The sequence below is a fragment of the Petaurus breviceps genome, unplaced genomic scaffold (assembly GCF_028583685.1).
Source record: "Petaurus breviceps papuanus isolate PSGF00001 unplaced genomic scaffold, PetGlider_PUasm1.0 90804, whole genome shotgun sequence".
Classification (NCBI taxonomy): domain Eukaryota; kingdom Metazoa; phylum Chordata; class Mammalia; order Diprotodontia; family Petauridae; genus Petaurus; species Petaurus breviceps.
In genome coordinates, this window is record NW_027187348.1 from 7421613 (window position 1) to 7440289 (window position 18677).

At 37.1% G+C, this 18677-nt stretch overlaps 1 protein-coding gene across 5 annotated transcripts in view; it reads right to left on the bottom strand.

Moving 5' to 3' along the window:
• Positions 1–6028: 6028 nt before the first annotated feature.
• The window catches only part of SPATS2L (spermatogenesis associated serine rich 2 like), a 254703-nt gene continuing 242054 nt past the window's right edge, over positions 6029–18677 (bottom strand). For all 5 annotated transcript variants that reach the window (XM_069070110.1, XM_069070111.1, XM_069070114.1 and 2 more), the window contains 4 exons: positions 14185–14294; positions 12692–12794; positions 8417–8631; positions 6029–6917 (listed from right to left, as the gene is read on the bottom strand). In XM_069070110.1, the coding sequence (XP_068926211.1) occupies positions 6522–6917; positions 8417–8631; positions 12692–12794; positions 14185–14294 (824 nt within the window). In that variant the 3' untranslated portion in view covers positions 6029–6521. The remainder of the gene's footprint in view (positions 6918–8416; positions 8632–12691; positions 12795–14184; positions 14295–18677) is intronic.

Sequence of the window (18677 nt, forward strand, 5' to 3'; positions counted from 1 at the left end):
TAGATAACTCCTGATAATCCTTCCAACTATAAATCTGATATATGGTCATTTCCAATAGGTCAGCAGTATAACGAAAGTCTTTTGACTATTACTCTTGATTACCTGGCCTGTTTACCTCTCCAGAGGTTCCGTTTCTGTTCCTAAAGGTTCTTATCCCTTCCTCCCACTCATAGATTGGTCCACGGCATATGCCCAAGGCCTGTTGGATGAAATATGCTAAGCAAAGCAATCTTAGCACCTTAGTCTCTCTCAACCACTGCTTCATCTGGTTCAGCAAGCAAATGAGAGGGAAGACAGCTAATGGTTTCAGCTGAGCAAGGTAGCAAGGTTGGTATTTTAAAGATGCAAGTGAAAACAGCCATGTGAAAAGAGAGAGAAAGGAGTCTTGAGCCTTTTAAAATAAATTGTTCAAGGCCGCACTTAATATTTCTGGCTCCCCTAACACATTAGATACTGTTTCATGAACATTTGTGACAAAGAGGTTACAAAGATGTGCTCTCCATCCATGTCACTTCTTAGTTCTGAGCTAGAGAGGACTTAAGGTAATTTTCCTTCTTCTCTCTTTCTCCCCTTGCCTTTTATAAGGCAAGTCCTTTCAAAAACCCAAAGCTAGAGATGAGCCTCCTTTCTTCAACTTTCTCCTGGCACTATATTCTTCTTCACACTCATAACAACCATGCCTTGTCTTAAAGTTATTTCTGTATGTCATAACTTACTAAGATTGTAAACAGGAAGGAACTATTGTCAAACTTCATTTCTGTATCCTTAGCCCATGGCACTGTTCATTGAACATAGATATTTAATATATGTTAATTGGATTGGATGGATGGAGATTTCTCTTCTCTGGAGTTAGTGCATTTAGTGCATGGGTTCATTTTAGTTGGATTCAAGCTTTTTACAAGCCTTCAAAGTCTTTCATAAAGGTTTTTGAAGAACCAGAATTTAAAAGTTGGCTAATAAATTTCTTCTGTGTGTGATTTTTGGCAAGAATTTTCAACAATGTATTATGTCAGAAGTCTAGGAAAAAGCCTTGTGTTGACACTTGAAAAACCATTAATGTATACTGTTACCAAGAAGTGGTTTTTGTGTTCTAATTTTCTGTAAAAATCTTGTGTAGTAGGTCTCTTTTTGCTTAGTATAGTGATCACCTACAGTGAAATAAAATACAATGAAATAAAATTTCTTCCAGAAATATATACACTTGCTCTGTCAGACTATTATTTCAGTTCACTTAATTATCCACAAAAGGCTAGCCTAGATGCAGGGGCAGGGAACCTGCAGCCTTGAGGCCACCTCAAGGTCCTCAGGTGTGGCCCTTTGACTGAATCCAAACTTCACAGAACAAATTCCCTTAATAAAAAGATTTGTTCTTTAAAACTTGGACTCAGTCAAAAAGCCATATTCAAGGCCCTAGAAGGTCACAGGTGGCCTCAAGACCCCAGGTTCCCCACCCATGCTAGAGGATCTAGAAGGCCATAGCCTTATATAGCCTTATCTCATGAATATCTACATATAGGGAAAAGTAGGTATGTAGATATAGATATATATGTATAGGTATTTAGATAAAGAAATGTATCTCATGAATAGCTAGCTTCAAAATGGTGGCATTTTCTCTTTTAAAACTTACTGGATGTTTTTAAAATTTACTTTCTTTGGAATACTATTTTTTCACATAAAAGGGCTATTCCTGTACTTTTGTAAGGATTAGAACCCCAAATCCAAAGGGCTCATGAAAACTGATTCTCCAAACAAAATATGGTGAAAATATGCTATGAAAGAACTATTTTTTTTATGAATAAGTTGTTATAATAAAATTTACATGAAGGGTTTTCTCTGGAAAAAAAAATTGCTAGAGTCTTCTCAAAGAGCCTTTATCTAGGGGCAGCTAGGTGATGCAGTGAATAGAGTACCAGCCCTGGAGTCAGGAGGACCTGAGTTCAAATCCAGCCTCAGACACTTAACACTAGCTGTGTGACCTTGGGCAAGTCACTTAACCCCAATTGCCCTTCCTTTTCCCCTCCAAAAAGACAAAAAAAAGAGCCTTTATCTACATGACTGCTTCTGTAGTGCAATCCAAGACCATAACAACTAAGAATCAGTGAGTTCCTGATACTGAAGTAAAAAATGGATGCAGAGAACTTCCTTACTGTGTCAGTGAGATTGATGACTCAGGGAAAAGGAGGATGGGAAAATGTCCTTATACTATACTATGAAGAATATTAAAATGTAAGTAGATTCAACCCAAGAGTGAAGCAATGAATGAGTCTTAATAATTTTGTTTCTTCATTTTACCTGCAAAATTAAGAACTGCAGATTAAAGTCACCAAGATTTTTGGTAGCATATTCAAACAATGTATTAATCACTGGCAGGCTACTTTATTCTTTGCTCTTGATGGTTTGTCAGAAATTGGAAAAAAAAAAACAAATACAGGTTTCTTATAAATTTAAGCCTCTTGGATTATAGTTAGACTGGAAACTACAGCAGAGCAGAGATTGTGTCTTATTCATATCTGCATCTTTTCCTAGCACTTAGTAAGTGCATTACACATTGGAGGAAGTGCTTAATGTTTGTGGAGCTGTATTTTCCCTTTTAGAAAATTTTAATTTTGATTTACCTTTATTTACTTAGTACAATTTTCCTAACTTATTTAATGTTTGCTATCATAGTTCTTAACTATATGTTCTCTTAGTATCAAAATTAAGCAATGGGGATATAAAACCTGCTACTCTTGAAACACATATGACTTTTCAGAACTCCACATTGCTTTAGAAACAAGTGTAAAAAAAAGGGGGGGGGGAGGCTAGGTGGTGCAGTGAATAGAGCACTGGCCCTGGAGTCAGGAGGACCTGAGTTCAAATCCAGCCTCAGACACAACACAAAAAAACTAGCCATGTGACCTTGAGCAATCACTTAACCCCAGTTGCCCTACCTTTCCCCCTCTAAGAAAGTGGGGGAAAAAAAGAAAAGTGTAAAAGGAAAAAAATATTATCACAAGTCATATTAACAATCTAATATGTCAGCATTAGAACATATGATGGCACTCTAACCAGCAGTATCTTCAGTAGAATTATTAAATTATTATTAAAGTTTAAAAAATGTTGTTACTGTTTCTACAACATTTTGTTGATGAATCTTGGTCTGCTTGATAGCCTATGATCTAGGTAAAAAAACTGCCCAGATCTCCACTTTCAGCTTCTTGTAGTTTCATCTAGATTAAGTTCAACCCTAAACTTTTGTATAAGGAGGAATCACAGTTGATAACGTTGGTAGCTTTGCCTTAGTCTCACTTGGATCAGCCTCCCTACAGGCACCTCATGGATAAATATGATTACTCTGCTGATGCTAGTATAGGTAATTGACATGTAAAACGAATCCTTTAAAGACATATTGTTGAATATGTTTGCATTTTTGATCCAACCTGTTGTCCTTCAAGAACAGTGAATTTTGCATTAATTTGTTGAGCTTTAGTGTATTGAGGTTTTTTTGGTCAGGTTTAAAAGGGTACAGTTTGAACATTAATGAAACAGGGACATGAGTGAAATTCTTGATTCTCTAACTTATAACTGTACCTTTCTGGTAACTTGGGATTCAGAAGACCCTTACATTTCACATTTGGAGCTTTGGATAAAAAAAAAATCTGTGTTCAGTTGTAGGTGAATTATACTCTAATATTTTAAAGGTTTCAGTTTAAGTTTTTCCTGCTTCTCTGCTTCAGAGTTCACACCACCCTTTGTTTTGTAACTCAAATGCACTTGTTATGCAATATTGCGTATTTTAGCAATTAGTATTGGTTACTTGATTCTCCCAGACCACAAGTTCTATGACAGCAAGAATCACATCTTATCTAAATTTTAAATCTGGACAGCTGTAGTTGCTCAGTGTTTGGAGTGCTGGACTTGGTGTCAGAATGACCTGAAAATTCATCCTGCCTCATACAATTAATTACTAGTCATCTGACTCTGGGAAAGTTATTTAATCTCTGTCTGCTTTAGTTTCATTTTTGCAAAATGAAGGTAATAAAGTACTTACATTCCTGACTTGTTATAAGGATTAAATGAAATAACATATGCAAAGCTCTATGCAAACCTTAAAATGCTATATGATAGTATTAATAGCTAGCATTTATAGTATTTAAAAGTTTGCAAAGCATTCTAAAAATATCTCATTTGATCTTCACAACAGCTCTTTATTATAACTATATTATCACTATTTTATTATTATCACCATTTTACATAGGAGAGGCTGAGAGATGTTAAGTGGCTTGCCCGGGGTCACATCAGTAGTAAGGGTCAGTCAGGATTTGTACTTAGGTCTTCTGTGATTATTATTATTCTCCAATACTTAAGATAGTATTCAGGTTATAGCAGGTATTTAATACATGTTGTTTTCAGTTATATCTTCATAGAAATTTTTAGAGGAATTTTTAACCCTTTGTGAACTAGAGAAAAATAAAAATTTAGACCATTACTGGACTGGTTGTTGTGGGTTAAAATTTCTAACATCACACAGGGTGGCAGAGGCTCCCAGAGTCATATCAGTAATTTTTACTAGATGAAGCTACTAAAGGATGTATTTTAATAAAATAAGTTTTGCATTAAATTGTTGAAATTACTGTAAAAACAAATTAGCGAATGTTTACAACAGGCTTGCACAACCTACAGCCCACAAGAAAACATCCTCTACATTTTTCATGGGCCACTCAAAATCCTTTGGCATGCCCCAAGCAACCCACAGGACACAGGTTGTGCAGGCCTGATTTACAAGAGTTAAAAAAATCAATTTTAGAATAAATGTAATTAGTTATGCTACTTTTCAACATCTCTATATATTCATATGTGTATACCCACCATATATATATATGTTCATGGGTGTATATATGTATACTTTATTGCTGTTATGAGTCAGATTTTGCTTTTAATCTAAGGAACTGTAGGAGAAATTGGGCTTGTAGAATACTGGCAGACAACACTGGCATACATTGCAACCTGTTTACATGTATGTATACTGATAGATATGTTCATATATGTGTGCAAAGGACTTTATTGCTGGATTATGAGCTAGTTTTTGCTCTTAATCTAAGGAACTGTAGGAAAAAGTAGGTTATGAAGGCTTCTGGCAGAGAACACTGGTATATATTACAACCTGGTAAGCCCATTTTTTGCTTTGATCCTAGAATTTCTTGATTTACCTTCAAGGCTGAAAATTTTATGCTGCAAAATGCTAAAACATTGTAAGAGCAAAGTCTCATTCTACAGAAGTATAGGCAGACATGCAAAATCCTTCTATCTTATACATACTTAGCCCTTCAAAGATTGTGACTTGAAGGTCTACAGTTTAATATGGGAAAACACTGACTGTGGTTCTGGCCATTTTTCTTCTGTGTTTGAATAAACAATTCTTCACTCCTTGAGTGTGATTTGACATTCTGAATTCCTTTTAAATGTAGGGGATGCCTCAGGGGCTTCTACAAACTTTCTATGGAGAGAGCAAACATCTTCTTGTACTTGGCAGAGCAAGTGTACTGATGATGTATTCAGTGCAGGATACTTCTTCGAAGACAGCTGGTGAACTTGGGATGCTGAAGCACTTGTGGAACACCACAAGCTGAAAGCAAGTTGTGCAAGGAGGTTGACCAGAATGTCCTCTGGATGCACCAAAGTCTGACTGAAGCATTGTGGTCAGAATTGGCAAATGATGAGGGGAAGGGCTAATTAAGTGAACCATGAGTTTGTTAAGACCAAAGAAATCACTGGATCATTGAGCTTGTATCACTGATCAGCTTCCCCTCTTCATACCTGGTAGGGGGGCCAAGATAATATGAACAGAGTTGTGTTTCTATGTGTGAGATATCTTGGTATACATGAAAGGGGAGTTTATTTTGGAGATAGTGTGTTCTTTCCAAGTAATATCATATGTAGCTTTGTGTGGTGTGTCATGATTAATAGCTTGCCAACGGAGCACAATGTACGGTGCATTCAATAAAAATTAAGCTTGATCTAAGAATATCCATTCACATAAGACCCAAGCAAATGTCAAATGTAGCAATTTTAATAAAGCAATATATGTATATAATTTTTCAGAAAACACCAGATGTTAAATTCTACAAAAGCGCATATCTTAGATCACTTTTGCCTGATCTTCAGGATTTGTTTTGCAACATTAACTTCTCTAAAAACAACCAACAGACTGGTACAACTGCTACGACATAATAAAGTTGCTACTGGGCATTTGATCTTTAGTTTACATCTCGATTCTCCTAATGAATGAGTAAATACTGCTTGGCTAAAATGCTGCAATATCTTGATGAAAAGAAGCTTCAATGCATCAAGCAAAGCCATGAAAGGTATGAAGCAAGCTATAGCTGATTATTAGAATGGGTACAAATTATCAAGAGAAGATGTCTTGACGATATAGGATTTGCATACTCTGATCAACAATCTTGGCAGCAATTAGATCAGCACCTTGGGCAGGGAACCAAAACTGGGTGAAAGCTGCTTTTCTCTTTCTTAGGAATGCTAGTTTAGGCCACCAAAGTCACAGCTGGCACAGAGAGAACGGCAGCATCTGCTGATACTTCTATCCTTGTGGGACAGAGATTACATTGGGTAACCCTAGCAACGTTCCCACGGAAGGGCCTGGCCTCAGGGGTATCTACAGCATGCTGCTTTCGCCTGGGTTTTTCTGAGTGGGCCAGGTTCTCAGAAGCCTTGGTGGCCATGGGCAGCTCTTGGTTTTTGGTGATGCCCTTATTTTTCGGCCGGAAGCTATTGTGCTGTTGTCTTCTATGATCATGTCTCGGGTTGCCCTTCACAGGATAATCTGCTTCATTAATGTTGCCTTGTGACTTGGCAGCACCATTCAGCCTGTTGTTATGATACTGTGGATTAAATCTTCGTCTCTGGCTAGAAGGGCCATTCTACCAAGAAGGAAAACAGATAGCTGTTAGATAGCTTTGGCTTTGTGTTAGCTGAAAGCCTCTGCAGGGAAAACACCCAAACCGTGAATATCATTAATCATGACACCTCTAAGTCAACACATGTTTTTTTTTTCCCTCTAGAAGAATATGACAGCTTACAAAATCTTGGATCTCAAAGAATTATATTTAAAGCACAAATCAGATAGATTCAAATATCTGTATCCTTCAAAATGATTAAATGAAATGCCCCAGGTCAACATGCTGGTTTAAAACTTGTGAAGAAATTTAAGAAAAAGAGGAACTGTTTTCAGTTGATAATAAGAATTCTGTAAGATCAGGTTCACAAAAATGAATGTCAATTTAGCAGATGTAAGAGACAGAGCATTATGCAGTTCTAAGAAGACTTCTTAAAGATAACAAGAAACAAACAGTGCTTTTTCCCCCCTTTTGACTGAACTTGATTAACATCAATATTAAATTATATTTATCATTCTGAGAAAGTGAGAGAGACATTCGTTATCTCTCAAGGACATGCTAGAGGAGTGGTAGGAAAGTTAAGACAACCCCCCGGAGCCTGGGTTTAAGGCTTCTATGTTGTGTTGGACAGGAATGGGGAGGTGACCATTTGCTTATGTGGTGAAGAAGTCATCCTAGAAACAGTTCATGTCATTTTGATGCATGATCCTCCTTGAAAATTCTACGCCCCCAAAAAAGGGAAAATGGGTGTGGCTCATAATCCATAACCTAGATATAAATGAGTACAGAACAATCAAAGAAAATAAGGTGTAGGTGGTCCTAGTTCCAATCCCATCCTGCATTTGCATGAACCTCTTTCATCTATGAAAAAGTTGTTAGGTATCTAATTATGGTGGTAGCTGGGAACTTAATTAAAATATATTTGAATGGATTCTTTGCTAACAGGTTTTAAATTTTTTTCCCAAGCCTATGCAGATACTCTCTTCACCACCCCCATTCGTCAAAACACATACAAAGTTAGGCCTTCTGAATACAGGAAATCCTGGAAAATTCTCATGCTGCCAACCTGCTGCATGGAGCTTCGAGACAGGAATAATGGGAACTGGTCATATGACTTGAAGGGTGAGTTAAGGAGGCAGGCACAGATAGAATTTAGTGTCTAGCAGTTGGTGCTTCCTCTACCACTAGAAAAGAATGAGCTAGTCCACTGGATAGTAGGAAATGATTAGATAATACTAGAAGACCTTAGGACCTTGACAGGGCAGCTAGGTGGTACAGTGGTTAGAGCGCTAGGTCTAGGGTCAGGAAGACCTCAGTTCAAATCTGGCCTCAGACACATTCTGGCTTTGTGACTCTGGGTAAGTCACTTGACCTTGTTTGACTCAGTTTCCTCATCTATAAAATGAGTTACAGAAGGAAACAGAAAACCACCCCAGTATCTTTGTTAAGAAAACCCCAAAAAGGGTTAGGAAGAGCTGGACATGACTGAACAACAACAAAGATCTTGCTTATATTTGCCTTACCTGTTTGGTAGCTGGTATGACTTGGGGAGAGGTTTCATTGGTGCTTGGAGGATTACTTGGCATTTTAGTGATAGCTGCTTTGTTGTCAGAAGTCTTATGACTTGGTGGTTTTCGATTATAGGTGTTCTGTTTTCCAGATGTGGTGTGGGCATTCACCACAGGCAGCAGTGAGCTACAGGGTGTTCTTGAGGAGTAATTGTTTTTTGGATGTGAAACTGAAAAACAAGACAACAACAAACATCAGTATTATGAAATAAACATTGGTGCCTCAGTAACTCACCTGTGAATTACAAATTTCCCTTGTTTATTTTGTAGATGAGGAAACTGTCAGTTGGTGGGAAAGGGGACCTGTTAGGAGTTAATTCTCAACCTTCAGCACCCTTTCTATTTCTAGATGCTTAAGGTTCAGGCCAACCAGTATATATAAAATGTCTTAAGTTTACTAATGCTGTTATCTGGTCCTTTACTAAAGAGAAATTCCTTTTTTCGTGCACCCCACCCCCCAAAAAACTTCCATCCAGCAACCACAGATGATTCTTTGGAATCATGAAACAGTAGAAACTAAGCTGGCAGACTCTTTGGAGTTAAGTCAGGTTGCTAGAGAGCTAATATTTATAGTTCCTGTTGTTTTCCCCAAAATGTAACTTTTCTGACAAATGATGGTGACTTTTCTTAGAAGTTCCAGAAAAGAGAGCAAGAGCAAGAAAAGCAGCACTTTATAACTCAGAGTTCACTTGAGGGTTTGTTTGTTTTTTCTTTTTGGAGGGGGGGAGGTAGGGCAATTGGGGTTAAATGACTTGCCCAAGGTCACACGGCTAGTTTTGTGTTAAATGAGGCTGCATTTGAACTCAGGTCTTCCTGACTCCAGGGCTGGTGCTCTATTCACTGCACCACCTAGCCACCCATCACTTGAGTTTTTATTAACTATGCTGACCATTTTTAAACTAGATCTTAAAATACAGATTTTTCTTTCATTCTTAGAAGAGAACTCTTCCTTTTGATTTCGATGAGGAATGGTGTAGTTTAGGACTTTGTCATGGGGTTGGTAGTTGCCAATTTGGATTTAATCCTGGGCACTAAAAACAACAACAAAAATCCACGGGCGTAGTAGTCATTACATTTCATGTTGGTTACTTTTCTGTGCTTCCTTTTAAAACCTGCATTTCTTAGCAGTCCTTGTCATGCACAAAGTGAGGACTTTATAATCCCACTATCAGCATGCTATGGCCAAGCTTTCTCTTATAGGGTCTGAGGAAAGGAAGGGGCATTCTCATCCAGAGGCTCGATTCTTGTCTTGACTACTTGGCAAGGACGTGTTTCTCCCCACTAGATGGCACTGGAGCGACGATGATGCCTCAGGCAGAGATGTGAATCATCTTGTGAGATTCAGAAGGCTGAAGCCACACAGTCACTGAAAATAAACTTCATTCTGTCCAGAAAGCCCCGGTAGAAATTGTGACAAAGTCAAGCTTTCAATTGGGAATTATACTCTTTGCTCATTTTTTTTTTTCAGAGAAAAAAGCCAGAAAGAGGATGGAGAGTGGGGGGTGGAGGGGAGGGTGAATCTTTCTGTAAGACATGTAAAGAGTATAAAGAAAAGAAGACAACCTTTTGAAGGTGCAGTCAATTCTGAGTTATCCAGGTGCAAATTTACTAGTTTATAGATCTTCCCTCTTCCCTCCTTCTCCTATATTTTTTTTTGTTGTTGTTGTTTTTTGGAGGGCAGTTGGGGCTAAGTGACTTGCCCAAAGTCACACGGTTAGTGTGTCAAGTGTCTGAGGCTGGATTTGAACTCAGGTCCTCCTGACTCCAGGGCCAGTGCTCTATTCACTGAGCCACCTCACCGCCCCTCCTTCTCCTATCTTTTATCCCCTGTATTGTTCATTCCCACTTCCACTGGCTTAAAATTGGGAAACTCATTGTTGAAGTTTGACTGTTAGGTCAAGAATGAGGGGAACAAGACAAGCTAATCATATGAAATGAAGTCTTTGAGCTATCTGTGGACTTCACTTAAGTCACACAGTTGTAGGTTGTGTCTGACCTCAGAAAAGTGTAGACTCTAAGCACATGGACATACTGCACAGATAGCAGTTGGAATACTTTACAACACAACTGATTATTATCAGATTTATTAGAAAGTCTTACTCTTTAAGCAACTTATCTATAATATCTCGGCTGTTTTAAATCAGAAGAGTAGTTTAGCTTTCTGTTCTTTAAAGAAAGTACATCACAAGGTGCAAACTGTAGTTGACCTGTCTATTTTCCATATAATTAGTCATAAAAACTCCTCATGACATACTGACATTTGGGGAATCTGAGTCAAAATTTTGGCATTTCTGGTGAATTGCTATAGGATCTTAAGCAGAACAATCTCTGTAGGTCTCACTTGTATAATAATTTAATGGCTCTGTTAACGCATCATCAGTCTGAATATTTGCTTGACTAGTGCAGATCACAACCCATCCATGCTGTCTCATTCCATATGATTCTTGTCCTCTAGAACAGGGTACCTTTAGGGTATCATGGACTCCTTTGGCAATCTGGAAAAGCCTCAAGACTCCTGCTCAGAAAAATTATTTTAAGTGTATAAAATAAAACACAGAGAATTATAAAGGAAAGCAGATAGATTTAAATAAGTTATCAAAATATGTATTTTTTTAAAAAGGAGGTTCAAGGACCCCAGGTCAAGATCCCCTGTTATGGGTAGTTCTTATTTAAAAAAATATGTGTGTGTGTGTGTGTATTTCTTGAGCATAAGTGCAACAGTCCAGGTGTCCCTCTGTTTTCTCTCACCCCTACTACATTATTGGATCACATTTTCTTGATTATATTTTTAGAAGAAATGTCTTATGCCTCTTTTAGCATACAAATCATTTTTGTTAACATGTACCCCATATAAACTGACCATGCTTTTTTCTGTCTGTTGGATCAGCTGCAGTTTAATTCATTGGGAATTGTGGGAATCCATTTTTGGTAGCCATTTAGTAGTATCACTAAGTAAATGTTTGTGTTTAAGAGACTGTATATGTGCAGCCTGGGACCTTCAAAGTGATCAATTTCCAAAATGCAATCTAGCTAGCTCTCTTCATCTATTTAATTCTGAGCCCAACTCATTATCCATCTTCAGTATATTTACAGATGGATTAACTCACTGGACTGCCTATCTAACTGCATGTCATGATCTGGGCAATAGGCATTTTTCATCCACTTAATTTCTCTTATGTGGTTTATCAAGTTGATTTCTTCTGAGTATTTGTGGAAAGTCTTAGTAAGTATTCTGAGGCTTGATGCAGTCAGCACAATGTAATTTAGAAAAAGGAGCATCTGAAGGACTTTACCAATCATAGGGTATCTCTTTTCTATTTGATGTTTGTGCAGGATGTTATCCTTGACAGCTACACACATCTTTGACCTGTTTCATGCCTCATTTAATATTCTGAAATAGAGGACTGTTGAAGAGTTATGTGTGTTGTTACATCTATCAAGAAATCTTGTAGGCGTGTAATATATGCATGGGAGACACCTTGTGAATGAAGAGGTGAATTATGTTCTTTAGTGAATAGATATAAAATTTACAAACAATAAATTCATTGGGATTTTGTATTTTTTATATGTATCAGTCAATCAGGTAACTGAAGACGTAGTGTGCAGTAGGAAATTAAAACCTTCTTTTTTTCCTTCTTATATCTTCATCAATATGTATGTAGATCATCCTTATAAAGATTTTACATAGGTGAGAAAATAGGAACAACACTTAGTCATTGCTGATGTCACCTTTTTTGGGGACAATAGTCCGTGATTTTTTTTCCATTCTTTTGGAATCTTCCCCTCTGAGATATCTTAAAAACTGATTCCTGAGTGCCTTCAAAATGATGCTAACTTCAGACTCTATTTCTTCTGTATGTACATGATCAGGTCCAGTAGCTGTTTCTCCTGACTTCATCTTTTTCCATGTAATTTTTACTTTATCATGTAACATCCTGTATATTAGGGATGTCTGAGTCCAAATGTGGTTGTGATTTCACTTCCATTAAGAGATTGTTATAGAAATGCTGTTAAATCTGTTCCATTTTGCATTTAGAGGATGATGTGTATTAAATGGTTACCTAACTTGTACATTCCTTTATACGTATACAATCATATACATATGTTCCTCCCCACCAACTGCAATTTAATCTTCTTTGGTAAAAGGATGATTAAAATACTGACTTATGTTTTGGGGTTGGTGGGAGTATTACAGATTAACACAGAACTCATTCACGATGCAAGACTCACTTTCTCCACAGAGCATGATTTGGGTCTTTAGCTGTTCGATGTCACAGGAGAACCTGGCAGATCTTCCTAGCTCTTCATCATATTTGCGTTCACTGACAAAGTGCTTAAGAGAAGGACAATTAAACAGAGACATTAAGGTAAAAAAATGTCAGTGGAAATATTTTTCAGTGTCTTTAGGTACAAGAATAGTAGTCATCAATGATGAATCACACTTTAACACATTTGTAATAAAGTGCCATGGAGACACTAGTTTTGATTTTCCCTGAGCTTGGTTCTCTCACCACACCCCCACCCAACCTCCAGTCCTCTCCTGGTTCCTGACATTTCCAGTTCTCTTCCTGAATTTTATGATTCTATACTGTCACCTAGGATCAGCTGATCCTTACTATTACTATCAATTCTAGGAGAATCTGTATTTTAATTAGGGACTCTGGAAATTTTAAAAGCTCTCTGCAGTCAGTAGGAGGAATAACTAATAGAAGACTTTCAAGAACTTTTACAGGCTCAAGGTGATATGTGTTTTCGGTGATTCTCTCTGCCTGATGCCTCTCAAATGACCTCATATGAGTAGGTCCTGACTCCCCTATTCATAAGGTCACATCTACCCAAAGAAGGGGAAAATGGTTACATTCTCATTCCTCCCAGAATCTCTCTTCTCAAATTAGGTTTATGGTAAACTGAGTAGAGATAAGCTCTTCTGAAGATGGAAACTCATCTGCCTTGTTTGGGACTATTCCAATCCTCTGCTCCTTCAGCCACTCTAGAAGACTATGCTGGGGATTTTTGGTTGGGGGGGGGGTACAGCATATGTTGAGGTAAGATTAAGAGGAGGATCACAGATTCAGAACTAGAAGTACCTTCAGTTCACTTGATCCAATCCCTTCATTTTAAAGATGACAAAATTAAGATCTACCCAAATTAGATGATTTGGTCAAAGTCACCAAGGCAGAGCTGGGACTTGAACTTAGGTCTGAGATTTGAATTCAGTTCCTTTGACTCCAGGCTACTATCTGGAGTGTCTCCTTATTTCAAGAACATATTCTGGACATGGGTGATGTATTCATTAAAGTTTGTAGGAAGAGAGCTTCCACATTCAACTTTCCTCTATTTCAGTTGCTTGAATTTAAAATTCTCTATGTCATACAAAGTTCTGTCTCTCTGTTTCTGTCACCATCTCTCTTACCACAATTACACACACACACACACACACACACACTCACTCTCCACTAGCCCATTTCCTCTGGGCCTGTTCTCAGTGAATATACAGAAAAGCTCAGTCCTCCTCTATGATAATAAATCCTATCATGCCTTTTTATACTTAAATACTATTATTCAGTAACCTTTACCCTTCTCTAGTCTCCATTTTAATCTTCTTGAAAGAGAACCTAACATATTATGTCAAATCCTTAGAGGAAAAACACTATATACAAAACAAAAACAATGGTGATCTTATCTCAGGCTTGGCATTCAGGCTTTGACATTTCAAAACTTACCTTAATTTCCGCCCGGAGTTCAGCCAGCTGTGCCTCAGCCATTTGACTGGATAGATCAGTAAGTCTCTTTAATTCTTCGGCTTTTTTCTGACGAGCAGTCAGAATTTCCACTACCAAGGAAGAAAGAATAATATATTAAGGGCTGAAATGTAAATATATTAATGGATATATTTTAGAATCAATTTTCCTTTTTTTATATTGACTTTTGAATACATAGCCATGCTCTGTTTTCTGGTCTGGTCACTGAACCTGTTTCCCAGTGCAAGCTGTTAGTGCTTGCTAATCTAATCCCCTTCCCGGTGTTTTAATCCCACCAATAAACTCCTCCTCTAATGAATGATCTTCCTCCCCACCTTTTTACCTCTTCTCTATTCCATTTTCTGTCAAAAATTCAAAAAGGCACCTGATCTAATTTTGTCCGAAGATCTCAAATTTCAAATGGGGAAATGCTAAAAGAGACAAATGTCTTAAAATAGAGACTGTGAAAAATTACAAGCCGTCTAAAAGCAACTTGAAATTCCATGCAAATCTGGATCACTGTGTGAAGCATGGGGATCCATTGTAAAGGAACAACAACGTTTTGTTTTGTTCTGTATCCTGAAAAATGTCTAGAAAAATTTGGTATTTGTGCTAGTTATTAAATACATTAAACATTCAATAATAAAATAACAGAATTTGTTGACAGATACAGTCTATATTTCATCCATCCAGATTCACTTAGGGTAACTAATTGCCATTCAAGTCATTCACCCACATTTGACTTGACACCGAGTACTTTTAGGGGAGCTAAAAGATTCCCAGATGCCTCTGCTCTGATGATATGCTTCCATTCTACAAAAAGAGCCAAGTTCCAAATGTAAGCATTTCATGTCTGTATTGTAAATGTCCCCAAAGGCACATTTGCAAGAGCAAGTCAATGCCAACTTGAACTGGAATGGTCCAAGAAGAGTATTCTTCAGCATCTGCACATGTGGAGAAGACGCTAGGGAGTTCTCAGCCTCTATGTTTTCATACATCTGTCAGCTAAATTCCAGATCCAAATAGACCTAGCAGCCCACAGGCAAATCATGTGAATTTGTGGCAGTTCCTAAAATACATTAGAGCCCATAAAAAAATGAATAAAAAATATACACAGTAAGATTAAATTTACAATATTATCTTTTAACAAACTCTTAACATCTCATTTAAGTTCTACAATCACTGCCCCCATTTCAATTAGACAAACACTCTTTGCTATAAGAAAAAAAAAGTATATCTAATTGCGAATGTGTATACAGCCATTCATTTTGAATTCTTGGCTGAATAATAACCCATTGCTCTATTAAGTTCGAGTCATAGCACACCTCCAGAACCAGTGCCAAACAACATGATTTCTGATTGTGAGAATGCTTAATATACAAAATATCAAAACGGGGCATTTAAATGCCTGAATGAGACAAAGTAAAGAATGAATCAGGAGTTAAAATGCTCTACAAAACCATATATCATGTCATTAGACTGTGATAGACATATCTTTTCATAAAACTTAACAGTGATAGTGATGTTGTGATATTAACAAAATAATCAAACCATAAATCATATAGCCCAATGGAATGTCAGGCTGCTATAATTCCTTTTTGATTACTTACCCCCTCCCCCTGATTTACCAAGTCACATTTCCCAGGAAAGATTGATCTGTGCTGTACAGCCTCTGAGAATATGTAGGAACCTGCTAAAATATTCAAATTTTTTTGTACTTTCCCCTTTGTTTATGGGGATGGTGGTAGTAGTGACAGTGGCATAGACTTACATGAAAGATGTTGGACGGGATGATGTTTTGGGTGATTTATTATCAGGATGGAATTAGGGGAAAGTAGCAGTTTCTTTTCTCAAAATGATCACTTGAAAGTGCCTAAGACCAGTGATTCTAGAAAGCAATTTGGAATTAGGCCAAAAAAAAGTTTCTAAAATGTCCAAATTCCTTTCACTCAGAGGTGAAAGCAATGGTAAAGCATATACCTCATAGAGAACCTAAATGGAAAGAAAGAGGTGTGTGTGTGTATACACATATATGTGTGTGTTCATAGCAGAACTTTAATGGTTAAAAAGAACTAGAAACTAAACAGATGCCCACAAATTGGTATAAAAATGTCATGGAATATTACTGAATCACGAGAGAAGATGGATTTGAAGTACAGTATTCAGAGAAGTATGGGAAAAAATATGAACTGATGTAGATAGAACAAAACAATTATACATATTGCTTACAACTATGTAAGTGGAAAGAATAGCAACAAGTCAAAGGACTTGGGTTCAAATCCTGTTTCTGACATCTACTCGATATGTTACCTTGGACAAGTCTCTTGGGCTAGTTTCCTGAGGTCTATGAAAAGACAGGGTTGGACTAGATGGCCTCTAATTTCTCTTCTGCCCTAAATCTACAATTCTATGAAAAATTGAATGCTGTGTAATTATAAAGACCAGTCTTGGCTGAGGAAAAAAATGAGAAGCTCCCTTTCTCCTTTGAAAAGGTGAAGGACTGTGGAGGACTTTGTAGAGGTGAAAGACAGTAAATTACATATACTGTCAGAATTGGTCAATGATGTTGGTTAGTTTTACTGAACTGCTTTTCTCCCCTCTCATCTTTCTCGGCCTTGTTACAAGGGATAACCCACTGTGTAGTGACTGGAAGGGATATGTTCATAAATGGAAAGAATATAAAAACAAAAGCTATTAAGTAAAAATTTAAAATTTGGAAAAGAAAATAAGTGTCTGGGCTCCAATATTTTCTTACCAATTCAACTTAAAAAATGTAGGCCTGGAAGTCCAGAGATCCAGAAGGCATATTGTCATATAAAAGTCTGAAAGAATTTATGTGAAGTAGAAAGTATAATAAGATTAGCCGATGGGCTCTTTTTTTCAGGATCATAAAGTAGGAAAGAGATGGTGGCAAATGTTCCAAATGAAACTAGGTAAACAGACAGAATAATAAAATCATAAAAGTGTATCTAGTCCACCCTCCTCACTTTTCAGATGAGGAAACTGAGGCTTAGAGAAGTTAAACAGCCCATTTGGGGCCATGAAGCTGGACTACAAATCAAGAATTCTCAATCCAAGCACTGTCAGTTCCCAAGGCACACTAGTAATGCTCTCTGACTTCTCTTTATATTCAGTTTTGAGACAACTGACAATTAGATATCAGGCTTTTTTTTTTTTGAGGCACTAAGACTAAAAAGCATTCACACCAATGGCAGTCAAAAACCAAAGACTTCATCCAAAAGGATGTGAATGAGCCCCAAAATAAGATTGCAGGTGCAGAATTACCAGCCAGTTCCTCCTGTGCTCAAGTTAATGTAAATGTGCATGTAAATGAAGACATGTGCATCAGCAAGTCTTTGGAAGCATTTTACTTATATTCTACATTAACATTTCAAAGCCATTCATTATGAAAAAGCCTTAAAACTTTAGATCTAAAGCACTACTTCTTTTGGGGCCCATATTATCACCTCAAAGACATCAATCAAAGATTCAGGACTGAACCTGAGGTTCATTTGATCACGTCAATATAAACAGAATTATAAGCAAGTTTTGAAACTACCATTTTCTTCTCTCTAAAAATATGAAAGGGAAGAGTGGTTGAATGAAAAACTTTACAAATCACTGTATTCAGGATCTGACATATTAATATTACATTATTATCTATATTTTTAAAAAGTATCTAGATTGTTGAAATATATTTTCTCTGTTGCATTTATAAAGTCCTTTAGAATTTTAGGAATATACTAGAATACCATTCATGAAGTGGAAGTTCCCTTAGAAATCACTGAGTTCAACTTCCTCATGTTACAGATGAGGAAACCGAGGGTCAGAAGTTAAATTATTTGTCCAAGGTCATACAACTAGTCAGCTTCAGAACTGGGACGTGAATCTAGTTCTTGCGATTCTCAGCACTGTATTTCTTTTATTTTACCACCTTCCTTTCTACCTCTTATAATTCCTAGTTAACTTCAAAGTTAAGCTCAAACCCCACTTTCTACATGAAACCTTTCTTATCTCCTCAGTTGCTTGTGTCTTCCCCAACCCTGTGCCTGAAATTTACTTTGTATATATTTATGTGACTGTCTTGTTTTCTCTCATGATGTCTACTCCTTGAGGGCAGGAGCTATTCTCATTTTTTTCTTTGTTATCACTCGTGTCCAGTACTGTGCATTGTAGATAATAGGCAGTTAATGCTTATTGATTATAAAATGAACTGTACTGTTTCAGAATTCGTTATAAAGACTAATTCATTTTAGATCTCTTTTAGGGAGGTTAATTACCAGAAATACTAGAAAATTTTGTTATGATATTTCTTGAGTTGAGATCTTCCCTTTTTCTTTGTTATTTATCCCTTATCCCTCCACTAACTTAGGAGATGGGCAGCTAGGTGGTATAGTGGATAGAGTGCTAGGCTTGCAGTCAGGAAGACCTGAGTTCAGATCTGGCCTCAGATACTTACTGTGTGACCCTGAGAA